The 13,959-nt window shown below is 42.5% G+C and overlaps 2 protein-coding genes across 2 annotated transcripts; both read left to right on the top strand.

Annotated features, from left to right (window-relative positions):
- The first annotated feature begins 1,518 nt into the window (after nt 1–1,518).
- Nucleotides 1,519–9,863, top strand: trim16 (tripartite motif containing 16). The gene is made up of 6 exons (XM_069664506.1): nt 1,519–2,348; nt 6,298–6,393; nt 6,755–6,988; nt 7,094–7,265; nt 7,591–7,686; nt 8,989–9,863. The coding sequence occupies exons 1-6, from the start codon at nt 1,626–1,628 to the stop codon at nt 9,597–9,599; spliced, it is 1,932 nt and encodes a 643-aa protein (XP_069520607.1). The 5' UTR covers nt 1,519–1,625; the 3' UTR covers nt 9,600–9,863.
- Nucleotides 9,864–10,697: 834 nt separating this feature from the next.
- tvp23b (trans-golgi network vesicle protein 23 homolog B (S. cerevisiae)) lies at nt 10,698–13,830 on the top strand. The gene is made up of 7 exons (XM_069664580.1): nt 10,698–10,767; nt 11,538–11,614; nt 11,927–12,071; nt 12,160–12,249; nt 12,447–12,572; nt 13,018–13,146; nt 13,236–13,830. Exons 1-7 carry the CDS (start codon nt 10,756–10,758, stop codon nt 13,260–13,262), a joined length of 606 nt encoding a protein of 201 aa, XP_069520681.1. The 5' UTR covers nt 10,698–10,755; the 3' UTR covers nt 13,263–13,830.
- Nucleotides 13,831–13,959: the final 129 nt, after the last annotated feature.

Here is a 13,959-nt window from a genome sequence, read left to right on the forward strand (position 1 = left end):
AGCACAGCTAATCTTCAGCACATCACTGACACATCACCTCATTAAGGTACTCAACTCCTGAGGGAAATATTTGGCTCTTTAGCTGCAAAATGCTTTAATTTATTCGTCACTTTGTCAGGTTTAAAAGCTTTTTTGGCACTGAAAACTACGGTGGCCGACAAGGTCAATCTCGCTGCAACGGCCCGGCACAGTTAGGGTTTAGTTTCCGCTGTGCTGACTGGATCTGCAGCGTTTTTCTGTGTGTTTTCTGGGTTTGTGTGTTTTTGACTTGAATTTTAATGCATTTGATTTTACTTTTTGCAGCATGTTTTTTCCTTTGTAGAGCGTTTCCATCGTTGTTTCTGAATTTGCAGCCTGTTTCTTCTAATGAAAACCATCGGGGCCGTTGCGGTGTGATTGCCCTTGTCGGCCACCGTAGAAAACAGCTGCATGCTGCATCTCTGTAGTCTTTTGACTGTAGTCATCTGGTCATTTGTTAATATACAAATATCGATAAGAGCAGCTTTAACTTCATATTCAGAGTCACCTGCAGCTTTACCTAGTCCTTCGAACCATCTAACATCTCTAACCTTTTAACCAAAATGTATGAAGAATAAGAACTGCGCCTATTTTTGCAGTGCTGCTTTTTGGACACGTGTGACTTTCTTTGCATTACTCTTACACCATTTAAGCAGGCGTTAATATTATTTCGTCTGTCCGCCTGCAGCAGACGTTCCTCCCTCCTCCTTCTCTTCTTTTTGTGTCCATTTTGGCCAATTTTCTTTTATCTGATCTCTATTGAATGATTGGAAGCTGCTTGTTTTTTTAAATAGATTTTTAAAATAAAAGATAACCTCTTTAAAAAAGAAGAACACATAAAAAGGTGTTAAAAAGATTTTTTTAAGACCAAACAATGAGGCAGACAGAGGTCAGATCCATGTCTCTGATTGGTTGAACACACTTGATTAATCACATGACCACGAGAAAGCTGATCTGGATGTTCCTCTTCCTTTTGTAACTCATGCTCAGGGAAACTCTCTGTTACCTGCAGGCTGCGGTCACTTGGTGGCAGCGTCTGCTCTGCTCTCCCATGTGCCTTTGCTGATTCACTCAACATGTTTGCTCTTTTGAACTTCCCACTTTCACTTCAGAGGAAAGCAGATCACACAACAAAAGCCAGCAGCAAAGATTTCCTCAGTTTTGTCTTGAAAGTTGCCTGAAACAAAAGAAGCAGAGCGACAGAGCAGTGAAACAGTGAGGTAAGATCAAACATCTGTGAACAATCAGAGCTTCAGTCCATGTTCAAACGCAGCTCTGCATCGCTCTGTTCCTACAGTCTGAGCTCCACCCTGCGGTTTCTTTTTCCTACACGGAGGGGAGGGCAGTGATAGTGTGTGGGGGTGTTTCACTGTTTTCTGTGAGTGCTGAAGGGGCGGGTCACATCCAGAGTGAAACTATGAGCCTTGACTGACATCCTAAAGGTGTGGCTGTCCTGCCTCCTGAGTAAGATCCAGGAACTACCGGCTCACAGAAGTGGCTCAGCCAGTTATTGTCAGTCAGCAGAGGAGAGTGGAGGAGCAGGCAGAAGAACTGAGAGAGGACTGAGAGAGGACTGAGAGAAGACTGAGTGAAGACTAAGTGAAGACATGGCAGATACAGCAGCTGAGGGAACAGCTGAGGTCTCCAAGCAGCAGCTGTGCAGCGTCTGCTCAGGTGCTCTGAGCGGAGACAAGCCGGCAGCCTGCGCTCACTCCGTCTGTGGCTCCTGCCTCGGGGACAAAACAAAAGGATGTCCCAAGTGTCTGAAGAGACCCGACAAGCCTGAAACTGATGCTCCCAAACAGAACGGGACAGAGGCTGAAGCTCCCGTCATCCAGGGCAAAGAGGAGCCGGACTCCAAGACCTCAGAGGAGACCAAAATCCAGGAGGACCTGAAGGAGTCTGAGGACCCCAAGAAGCCTGAGGAGGAGGAGAAGAAAGAAGCAGAGCCACAGACGCAGGGAGAGGACAAAAGTGATGCAAAAGAGGAGGTGAAAGAAGAGGAGGTGAAGGAGGAACCTTTGGGCCCTGACGATGTGGTGTGTGACTCCTGCATCGAGAGCCCCTGCAGGGCCCTCAAGTCCTGCCTCACCTGTCTGGTGTCGTACTGCGAGGCCCACCTGCGGCCTCACCTGGAGAACCCCAAGTTTCACAACCACCGGCTGGTGGAGCCGCTCAGGGACATCGAGAGGCGGACCTGCGAGAGCCACAAGTGGCCCCTGGAGCTCTTCTGCTGCGCTGACGCCTGCTGCGTGTGTCAGGACTGTGTGACGGAGGAGCACAAGGGCCACAACACCGTCACCGTGGTGGAGGCTCGCAAACAGATAGAGGCGAGTGGCACTTCTCTCATACTCTGTGTTCTTTTCCTTTTGTTAAGACGAAACTGCATTTTTATACATTCAGATATTCCAGGTACACCTTCCCTCCCACCCTTTGAAACAATCTGTTTATTATCAGGTGTTAGGTATGTATTCCATAACGATTTAGGTATATATTTGATCAATTAAGTCAGTTTTTTCTGACCTTTTTGGCCTGTGACACCCTAAAAATAGCACCAATCACAGGTCGTATATCTGCGTGGATATAAACTGTGAGGAACTAATCAAAAGAAAAATGCTTTCATCACACATTCGTCCTCTTTAGAGGATTTTTAGTCGCCTCGAGCAGCACAGGTAAGCCAAGAAGTCGGAAGTTTGTTACTTACATCTTAAACAATCCTGTTTCTTGGCTCTTAGCTTGGAAACCACTCGTCTAAACCATTCATCAAACCAAATGTCAAACATTCATTGGTTCCAAATCGTGAGGGCTTCCTGCTTGTCTCTGTTTTATATCATTAGAAATCAAAACTCTTGGCTTTTCTCTCCGTACGTTGGATAAAAACGGCTCTTTTAGGACTTGATTGTGGCATTTTATGACCTAAATTATTGATTTAATATAAATTATAATAGTCCTTTGTTAGAGTCTAAAACAATCTCCAGTTACACCAAACCTCCTTTGTGGTTCTGACACCGAGCGTTATTCTTTAATCTGTGGTAGAGTTGGAACCAGATGACACGAGTAATAAATCAAACTCAATGTGACAACACTAGCACCATTAATTTGCAATTTGAGCTCCAAAACAATCCTTTAATCCCACACTGCAGCCTTCACAGACAGGATATTTATAGTGATGTCTGCCTTCGGCACCGTGACAGAGAGGATGATCTGTATCTTCCAAAAGCATCACAGTTGTTCTCACAATGCAGCTTTGATCACTTTAAATCCAATCAGGACAGTGATTCAGACTTATTATCCACTCAGAGGTTCATTAAATCACGGGCTCTCTGTCCACATTAACTACATTGTTGAGCTTTCCTGCAGTCTGGAAACTCGGATCCATTTAGCCCCGCTGACGCAGGGAAAGCTCAAGAAGTCATTTGTCTCTCTCTGTCTCTCTGACAGTCGCTGACCCTCAGGTTCAGGCATTCCTGTCCAGATTCCCCAACAGATCTGAAGCTGTTATTTACAGAGTGTTGTTGCAAAACCTCAAAGTGCTTTATTACAGCTGTAAAGCAAACACAGTGTGTCAGTAAGCCATATGAGAATGTGGGTGAAAATGTCACAAGCGTGACACACACACTCCAAACTCATGATCAAGTTTGCTGACCTGCATAACTTCTCTTATTGTGTGCAAACAGAAAACAAGACGGGGATTAAAAACACGAAACGTTAAACATGAAGTTTGTGCTCGTAAACACTTCCTCCTTTCAAACAGACTCACCTCCACAGGTCAGTCTGACAAACAGGGAGGACAATAGGGTGAAATGACTTCCTGTTCAGAGCTTGTGTGCCACATTTGCACACTTGAATCCTCCCTTTAAAGACCTCATTACATAACGCTCACCTCTGTTTAACTTAATGCTGTGTTAATGCTTAATGCTGCTGTGAGTGTGAGCCTCTAGTTACAGAGGTTTACCCGGCAATGTTTCTCAAACTCTGAGGGTCTTTTAGCAGCACTTACCTCAGTATTGAAGGTATTTCTGGAATCCCTAAAGACTCTTCAAAGCATGGATAAAACAACTTCCCTGCAGCTGCACAATCAAAATGTTATTTAACCTGTTTCTCTGTATTTTCCAGGTAGCAGGAAATGACTCAGATCCCTGCTCTTTTCATACAGCTCAAAAAATATTAAGTATGTTGAATTTAAAAACCCAAAAGTATCATTAATATTGACAAACATATTAAGAAATACAGTTTAACATGAAATGTTGCAATGGCACGTCACGTAAAGATAGAAGTTAAAACACTTTTTTTATCGTGCAGCGGAGGGAATATTTTTTATCAGCAAGATGGTCAGAAGAGTCTTTGAGGATTCTTGAAATACCTACACATCAGATGTAAGTTTTTCCCTGTGCATTTATCTTTTAGCACTGACGCTCAAATTTAACGCTAATTAATACGCGAGAGGCCCAAACTGTGGCTAGCATAAACTACTGTCACAAATCCCCTCTGCACGCTGAAGATGAGTAGCTGTGATGTTTTGAGCTGTGACAAATATTTGCCAAATAATTGCTGTGCTGTATTTCAAATTCAAGTCTTTATCGTCATTGTGCAAGACAACGAAACAGTGAAGCACCTCCCTGAGCTGAGCGGTGCAGAATAAGACGACATAAAACTAGAATAAAGATAAAAAACAGAATAAAACAAGATTTTATAGATATAAAAATGCAAAAATAGTCGGCAGGAATATACAAATAGTTAGCTAACTGTGCTGCTTGGGAAAGCACAGAAGCGCTGCGTCCTTCCACGCCGCCATCTTGGAACACAAGGAGCGATGCTGTGTATGTAATGTACGCAAAGATTCACTGTCACTTCTTTCCTTTGCAAAGCTCAGCACAAAGCAGAGATGGCGGCACATAAAGACCAGTCAGAGATATGAATGAGAGATTGTTTTCAGTGGAAATGTGAAGGAAGTCACCGTGGTCGCATGTTGGTTTGAAACAGGAAGGCTGCTCCAGAGGGAGGGGCCCTGCGGCTAACATCAGGGTCTTTAGAGTTTTGATGAAAGAGCTGTTGTCATATTTGTATTTACACCTGGGACTTAGTGCAGGTGCATAAGAGCACAATGGCTCTCAAATATTACTATCTATAAATATTAACAAAGTGAGGATTCTTTTTCAAAATTTGGGCAAATACATCACAAGATCGTCTGCATATTAATGTAGTTGATGTTGATTATCGTCTGTATTAACCTCTGAAACTTGTCTGACATCAAACAGGATTGTCAACTCTTACACTCCTCTTTTTTTCATACTGAGTTTTACACCTTCTGAACTGATCTCTGTCGTAGAGGGGATTTGCTCTAACACCCCTAATGAGACCAATATCTCTGCCTGTATAACTTTAAAACAATACTGATACAGAGCTGTTCCAACATCCTCCTTATGTGGGGTTTTAAAAGTGAATGGAGCGCAGTAAAATCAGGACATTATTTTTGACTTGATAATGCATCACATCCTTGGGTGTTGAGTCTGAGTTTAAGATCAAGATAATTTAGTCAAACATTTAAGGCCACTGGGCTTCTCATTGGAATAAACAGGACCCACGTCCAACAGTGTTTTAAGTCCTTATTGACAGTTGCTTAGTCCCGCCCATCGTGCTAATTAGCCAGAGAAACCACCACCACTGGTTTGTAATCACAATGACGGGCTACACTCATTCACACTGCAGCTTAATTTTTCTTGTCATAAGTGTCGGGTATTTGTGTGCATGACACTAGAAATGACATAACTACCAAAGTAACTAACACTTGAAACTTCTGGATTTTGTCTGAACGTATATTGCTGGTACAAAGCATCGTCCTGAACCGCTCTCCAAATGAAATTCCTCATTGCAGCTGCAGGGTATTTGAGGTTTCTTAGTGATTAAACGTAGATTTTATGCCCTGTGACAAAGTCTCAAGCTGAGGAAACATTCCCCTCAGGGGCTGAACTTCATGGAAAAGAATTCCGCTTGTTGAGTACCAGCTTCTGCTCTGGAGTCGCCCCGACCTGCCCGAGGAATTCAGACTTGAATCTAAAAACAAGCTTCCAAAAACCTCCATTGTTGGAGTGTAGATAGGATGTGTGACCCTCTAACAGACAGCTCTGGAAACATGGAAACAACAGAGCTTTCCAAAATGTTTACATCTGCTGAATACGTTCATTTTCCGTCTGTTAGGGTCTTGCATATTTTCAGCGTGACGTCGTGGTTGTGGTTTTTGTGAGGAGGCTGACTTCTGTTCTCTTTGTGTGTTAACAGAAAGAACTCCGGGAGAAGCAGACTGAGATGGTGAAGACGGTGACAGCAGCAGAGAACGCCATCAACAAACTTCAGCTCAACACAGTCTCTATTGAGGTAAACATGTTGTATGACGAACCACGATGAGCTCACTTCTTTGTGTGTCACATGAGTGTCACAATATTTAATGAAATATCAGCTGGCTGGGACTATCTTTGGCTCGAGATCCCTGTAAAGCCTGAAGGAGGGAGCCACCCAAACCGGACAGGTTACCCTGCGGTGTGGGAGGAAATCCATGGTGCTGAGGCAACAGAGCGCTCCCTCTCTCACCTTGTAGTTATGTAACATAATCATGTGACCAGGTGCATTCCACACCTGTTATCTGTCAGGGGTTTTGGTATGCGTCCTTCACTGTCAGAATGTAAAGAATGCCCCCGCCATACGATGTCATCTGAATCTTTAATGGGTTGTTCCACAGCATTCGGTCACCGAGGTACGAGCGGTGATCGAGAGCCAGTTCGAGGAGCTGCAGGCGGTGGTGGAGAGGGCGAAGCGGGAGGTGACTGAGATCCTGGAGGGCGAGGAGAAGCAGGCGCTGAGGCAGGCCGAGGGCATCAAGGTCCACCTGGAGCAGAGGTGCACGGAGCTGAAGAAGACACAGGCGCAGATGGAGAAGCTCTCCAAGAACAAGAATGATGTGGATTTCTTACAGGTAACAACACCAGGGCGAAAGAAGCTCTCATGGTTAGAGTCATGCCTAAAGTCTGCAACCATCCTCATGTTGCGGTCCCTGAACAGCTCTGTGTTTGTTCTGCAGGAGTACTCAGAGTGGAAGAAAGAAGCCACTGATATTTCTCTGCCTGGGGTCTACATCGGCCTCATGGACCGCCTGAACTCCTTCAGCCGCGTGATCGTCGACTCCACGCAGGAGCTGTGCGCCATGCTCGTGTCCTCTTACATCGACAAAGTTAAAGAGACATGCAAGAACGGTGAGGACAAAATATCACAAGTGATTCCACTGCGAGAAATCACACAGCAGCATTAAATTACAGATGTACAGATAGTTGTCTGTCCGGGCCTGTTCACACATGTGAAGAATTTTCAGCCTGTGTGTCAGAGCGCGAGAGCTCAGGTACAAACCACCTGTGAGCTTTATGACTCACCTCTTTTGTGTGCCGTATGAGGTCACACACACACACAGGCAGAAAGACCACAAGCGCTTGTTTGTCTCTGATGCATTTTTGTGTCAGCTGAAGCCACATTTGAACTGCCACAGACTGAAACATGAAACTGAAACATGTTCTTCTATTGCAGACAAAATGGGGATAAAGACGACAGTTCATGAAATCATCGCAGCGAAACAGAACATGTCCATACCAGATCCAGTGAAGCACGAGGACTTCCTCAAGTGTAAGTGTTTTATGGGCCATTCCTGTCAGTGCTGTAGTCATAGTTTGAGAAATACTTCATGGAACCACATCAGCAGAAAAAACGATGATCACAGCATAAAAATCCTGCTTTCTAACTGAGTTTTCAAGGAAAGATGACGCGTCTGGGCGGTTGTTTAAAGGTTGTTTAAGAGTCTTCAAGTCCTTTTTGGATAAGACTATGTCACTTGACCCCCAATGACCCCGCAGCCCTGACCCTTAAATTCAATTAATTATAATCTGTTTACAGTATAAGAAAAAGCATCAAAAGGAGCAAATTGTCAAGGAGACCACTGGTGGACAGTGCTTACATCCTTTTCTTACTGTCACAACAAGTATAAGTTCAACAATGTAAACTTAAAGGACCAACATGTAACACTGACAGCTAGAGTCTAAAAAGGGTGCTGCAGTCCAAATTCAAAATATTTGAGAGCGTCGTCTCCCGTCGCCCCCTCCTCCCCAGATTTGAATGTTTCCTGCTTCAGTGTTCCGACCGTGATCGGTCTGCTCCAGGGCCGAAGCTGCCGCTAGCTTCGAGCTAACTCCCGTCACTTTACACACACAGCAGCGAGCAGGAAGCGAGACACGGGAGAGCGGCTTCAGGCCTGGAGTACATGGCTTTATTACACACACAGCCTGACTGTACAGTCGTTCTGTTATTTTCAGTCACCGATAACACTCTCCGCTGATCCGCTCCGATTCCTGTTCACTCTCGTAACTCATGCGCACACACTCACTTCCTGTCTCTGTCACTTACTCATCCTACCATCCACACTCACACACTCAGCTATTCTCAAACAGAGCTACGCTTCGAGAACAACACGAAGCTCACGCGGGTTGCCAGGTTTAGGACACTGAAACTACTTGAGCGCTAGACTTGCACTTTGACAAAGACAAGCAATCAGTCCCGTGCGGCAATTTGTTTCAAATCTGGCAACCCGGGGTGAGGAAATGGACAGTGGACGGGATCGCGCAGGCCAAAACACACACAGATGCTGCGGAATGGAAATTCAGGAGGAGAAAAAACATTGTTGTTGGAGAAGCCAGTATTTCTACTTAGCATGTTTCCTCTCTGATGACATATCATGGCCATTTTATAATAAATACAGTAAATATACAACATATTGTTCCTTTAAGTACAAGTAAAAGTCCAACGCATGTACAAAGTTTCATCAGCTAAATGTACCCAAAGTATGATAAGTAGGTCAGCGGTGTTTGCAGTCCTGACATGCTCTAGTTTACTTTGTTGTATCTGTTACATAACGTTGTCACAATCCTCTCCCAGATGGTGCCAATGTGAGTTTTGATGCTGACACTGCTCACAAGTTCCTGCGTCTGACAGAGGAAAACAGGAAGGTGACCAACACCACACCCTGGCAGCATCCTTACCCTGACGTACCTGAGCGCTTTGAGAACTGGCGGCAGGTTCTGGCTACAGAGAGCTTCTACCTGGGGCGTCATTACTTTGAGGTGGACATCAGTGGGGAGGGCACACACATCGGCGTGACGTACAAGAGCATCGACCGCAAGGGCAGTGAGAGCAACAGCTGCATCACAGGAAACAACTTCTCCTGGTGTCTCCAGTGGAACGGACGCACCTTCTCCGCCTGGCACAGCGACGTGGAAACCCCTCTGAATGTGGAGAAGTTCACTCGGATCGGGGTTTATGTGGACTACACACGAGGCCTCCTGGCCTTTTATGGTGTGGATAAAACCATGACGCCCATCCACGAGTACCAGGCAGAGTTTCTAGAGCCAATTTATCCGGCGTTCTGGTTGCCAAAGAAGGAGAATATCGTGGCCTTGGTGGCACCAGGGGAGCCATTACGGCTCAAAAGCCCCTCTCCTCCCACCTCACCTGCAAACGGAGCTGTTACTTCAAAGACAGTAGCGTAGCAATGATCAGCAGGGTCATTTAAGTGACAATTCAACAATGTAAGACTACTGTTTGATGGACTGATGATGTCAACTGTAAGGGACAGATATGCCACATTAAACCCGTTTACCTGTTTAGTAGAACTATTATAATAAATTGTGAATGTTCATCTCATGGATATTTGGGCTCAGTTTGTATTTATACTCATGTAAGTTTGGGACTACTGTTACTCTTCCTCACACTGTGAATTCAAAGGTGTTCTATATTTTCTATATGCAAATAAAAATTTGGATCCTCATTTGCGTCTGTTTTTATTCACAGTTCAAGAATCAAATAAGAAGGCTCACATGATGGGATCATTTGGAGTTGCAACACGGACCTCAAAAATAGTTGATAGATAACAGAAGTAATTTGACTGCTGTATGAAACAGAGAGCATCAGGAAGTCAAAGAGTCATGGCTGAAATAACCAGATAAATTTGATTATCATTTGACTGATATGTCATTAAAATATAAAGTTGTTAATTATAACACGTACGCAAATGCACAAAGACAGTAAAATACATTATAATAAACAATGTAACATGATAAACTGATGGTAAGATTCTAGTTTTATCTATATAAGTGCATTGGGTGATGATTAGGTGCAGTATCACTGCTATATTGTGCTGTGCAAGGCTAGCAAATGAGGATTCAGATGTTTAAGCAGTTTTATTTTGAACCCTACCACTCAAGAAATCTCCATGCTGTTTTCTAACGCAATCCATGCTTTAAAAGTGAGAAATCTTGATGTAATTAGGCTCAACACGTTTTCAAGGTTTAAAAAAACATTTAAATGTTTTGAATGGATTATTTCGCAAGTAGGCTTCACATGATTTTATTTCATTTTAAAATAATATATAATAATATATAATTATGAAATATGATACTACAATGTTCATGAATCCGTCCTGAGAAGTATTATGTAACAAGTGTGCAATGTTGACGCTCATTTTTTTTTTAAACTCTGTAATGAAACCGTAGAAAATCATTGAATCAAACCAGACTAACTACTCAAACTACTAACGACGATAGACGTAACAACATACGTGGCACGTTTTGGTCACATGACCACCGTGGACTGTGACGTGTATTCCAACTGAGCATGTAACCAGGAAGAGCCTGCTCAAATTTCAAGATGTTAGCAGAAGTAAGTAAACATTTTAACTTTTCTTATAATTTATATCTAGGGTTTATCAAGCAGCCAATGTAGCGTATCGTTATGGAGCTAAAATGGTAATAGAAAAAGTCCAGCAGCACAAGATATCCCCCAGCTGGGGAGAACATCTGTCGTGCTAATGTTGCTAAGAAGTAAGCTAGCACGCTAGGTTAAGTAACTATTTACATTTCCGTGAGCTGAAATGAACTTTGGTTCGTCTGAACTTCACAATGACGGCACAGATGTCTTCTTATAACAGCCACAACAGTGTTTTTACTTCACCAATAAAAGCCAGCTAGCCAGTTAGCTAGCAACTGTTGTGATAATAATAACCAGCTAACATTAGCTTAAGTTAAATACGTTACCGCGATTAAACAAATATTTTGACTCGCAAATTAAAAGAACGACAACGCCCTTTTTGAAAAAAACTGATGTTGTTACTTGTTTATTAGCCATTTTTAAGTTAAGCAAGAAAAAGCCTTTGAGTTATTTAGCACTTAGCTTAAATCCATGTTAGCTGATCACAGGATGATTAAACGTAATCAAAGTCGAACCGTTAATAATATACGCTTGTGAACTCGTTCTAAACACTAACGATCGTTTATTTTACTGAATACAAAATATGTTAAATATTGTCTGAACATGGTGTTATCACTCGGGCTCATAAGACCCGTGACTAGTCTATACGATGAGGCTGCAGCTGACATTGCCATGAGTACTGTGTCTCTAAGGGTTAATCCTCTTCCTTATTGATCCCTCAGGATAACAATGATGAAGACGTGTCTCTGTTTGATGCAGAGGAGGATGCAGGGAAAAGGTCAAAGAAGACAAATATTAAGTAAGTTAACAGATGACCAATGTTTTTCACTGTCTGTCAGCACTTGTTGAGTGGACCGATACTTCTGCTTGTAAGGATCAGATAATTTTCTTTGACATGTATGATACTACGGGAATACTGTTGTGTTTTGGACCGTTGGATGGAACTTTTCTGTCTAGTTTCTGTGTGACATTTTTTATTAAATAACCATAGATTGTACCATTGTCGGGGTAAAAGAACACCTTGTTGGGCATTATCCCCTACCTAATCAATTTAACATTTAGGTAAACCATGTTGCATGTGGCATTAAATGTCTTGAAAATCTCTTTCCAGGCATCCGGTGGCCTCCTTCTTCCACCTCTTCTTCAGAACTACTGCCATCCTCGTGTACCTGCTCTGTGAGTTCTTCAGTCCAGGTTTCATCGGCTGCATGGTGACGATAATCCTTCTGCTGTCATGTGACTTCTGGGCAGTAAAGGTTTGTCTTACTTTATTTACAGGATAAGTCAAGAAAAGGAATATTGGTACAATGCGGATGTTAATTGTAATATAATGTGTATTTACAGAACATCACAGGGAGACTGATGGTTGGTCTCAGGTGGTGGAACCAGGTGGATGATGATGGACGCAGCCACTGGGTGTTTGAGTCTAGAAAGGTGAGATTCTCCCTAGTTTGTTCCATGTCTGTGCTTTTGAGTTATAGTAATCCTTCTGTCCCACACTGGGGTCTTTGACCTCATATGATACTGACCTCTTGTACTGTATGGGGAGGACTGATTATGCTTGTTTACAGTCATTGGACCTCATAGTATTTGCAGATGTCATAACTGTGAGAATTTCCTGTTTTCTTCAGGGTACTGGGAAACAACAGGCATCAGATTCTGAGTCAAGAATCTTCTGGCTCGGACTGATTATTTGTCCGGTTATTTGGGTCATCTTTGCATTCAGCACCCTCTTTTCCTTTGAGATTAAATGGGTGGTAAGTCCTCAACTTCTTATTGTTAGCAAAACCAATGAGAAGACCAAATCAATCAATGTGTTAGTCTCTGTAAATCAGATCAGAAAGGTCATGAATGTATCGTTTATCAAATGTAACATAAGAGGAAATCTAGCTTTTATTTTGGACTGTTTTCAGACCCTAAATATCCACATTTGGTACTTTAAAGAAGTATGTAAGGCAGTAGGACCCAGTGCTGTAGTGACAATGGGAGTGTAGTGAGCTAACCAAAAACAGGCCTGAACACAATTTCTATCCTCTCTGGGAGGACGTGAAAACGTTAGTTTCGAGTATGGGTTTTTGTTTTTTCCTTGGATTAATTGAGAATAAGAGGAATATAGAATATCATCAGCTTTATCCTTTAATAATATTGCATTGTGATCAAATTATAAATGTCAAACTCTAACGACTTTAATCTTCCACGCAGCCTGTAGTGATCATGGGAGTGGTGTTACAAGGGGCCAACCTCTATGGCTATGTGCGCTGTAAAGTGGGAGGTAAGACCAGCTTGAAGAATATGGCTACGAACTATTTTGGACGACAGTTCCTCAAACAGGTGAGTTGAATGTAGAGTAAAACGAAATGAATGGTCAGATAACTTGTTGCTTTACAATTTCTCATGTGTGTCGTGTTTTTCATCCACAGGCGATGTCTAAAGAAGAGGAATCGTAGAGTGGAACTCTGCGATTTTCACGTTTGCATTATTCTAAATGCTATTATATATACTATTTTAGCAAGTGAATACATAGACAGAATTCTTTTTACATCATGAACTTTAAATAACAGTGTTTGTTTTTCTTCTTTTATGTAATGTCTCAATTAATAGAGAGTTATTTTTGATTTCCACAGGGGGTTCTGAGGTCTAATAGCTGTTTTCAAAAACTGAAGCCCAGCAATATTTTTTACCTGACACTGAAATTTAATGCATGAGGGAAAAGGGTTTTAGGGCTTGTAATGTAAACCAGACTAGAGTTTGATGGTTCATGTAGTCTCACAGCTCCCTCAAGTATCTCATTTAGGTCGGTATCCTTAGTTTGTGTTTCCATTGCCGTTTAGCTTTAATCTTTATACAGTTAAACAATGTAGTTTGGAAGAGGAATTATACATGCTTTTGTTTGTATAATAGACAGGATTGTAAAGTAAAAGTGTAAAGTATTCCAGGAGATTTGTAAATATGTATGTAAAGAAACTATGTGGAACGTCTTCTTTTGTGCTAATACATTTGTAACATTTTTCTGAACGGTGTGTTAGATTTTATTTATGCAATTGTTTGTTATACACTGTGCAGGTTCCAAAAAAGTGGTACAAGGTAAATCAGATTGTTTTTGTTGTGGGTCTGCAACAAGTTAAGGAGTTTTACTTTGGAGAC

Source organism: Semicossyphus pulcher, unplaced genomic scaffold (genome assembly GCF_022749685.1).
Source record: "Semicossyphus pulcher isolate SPU_LCO1_2020_fin unplaced genomic scaffold, fSemPul1.0.p SCAF_16, whole genome shotgun sequence".
In the NCBI taxonomy this organism is placed as follows: Eukaryota; Metazoa; Chordata; class Actinopteri; order Labriformes; family Labridae; genus Semicossyphus; species Semicossyphus pulcher.

Coding starts and splice junctions, on each gene's coding strand:
- tvp23b (XM_069664580.1), top strand. Junction 12,072..12,159: donor GTGACTTCTGGGCAGTAAAG/GTTTGTCTTACT, acceptor GTGTATTTACAG/AACATCACAGGGAGACTGAT. Junction 12,573..13,017: donor CCTTTGAGATTAAATGGGTG/GTAAGTCCTCAA, acceptor TCTTCCACGCAG/CCTGTAGTGATCATGGGAGT.
- trim16 (XM_069664506.1), top strand. CDS start 1,626: ATGGCAGATACAGCAGCTGAGGGAACAGCTGAGGTCTCCAAGCAGCAG. Junction 7,266..7,590: donor TAAAGAGACATGCAAGAACG/GTGAGGACAAAA, acceptor CTTCTATTGCAG/ACAAAATGGGGATAAAGACG. Junction 7,687..8,988: donor GCACGAGGACTTCCTCAAGT/GTAAGTGTTTTA, acceptor ATCCTCTCCCAG/ATGGTGCCAATGTGAGTTTT.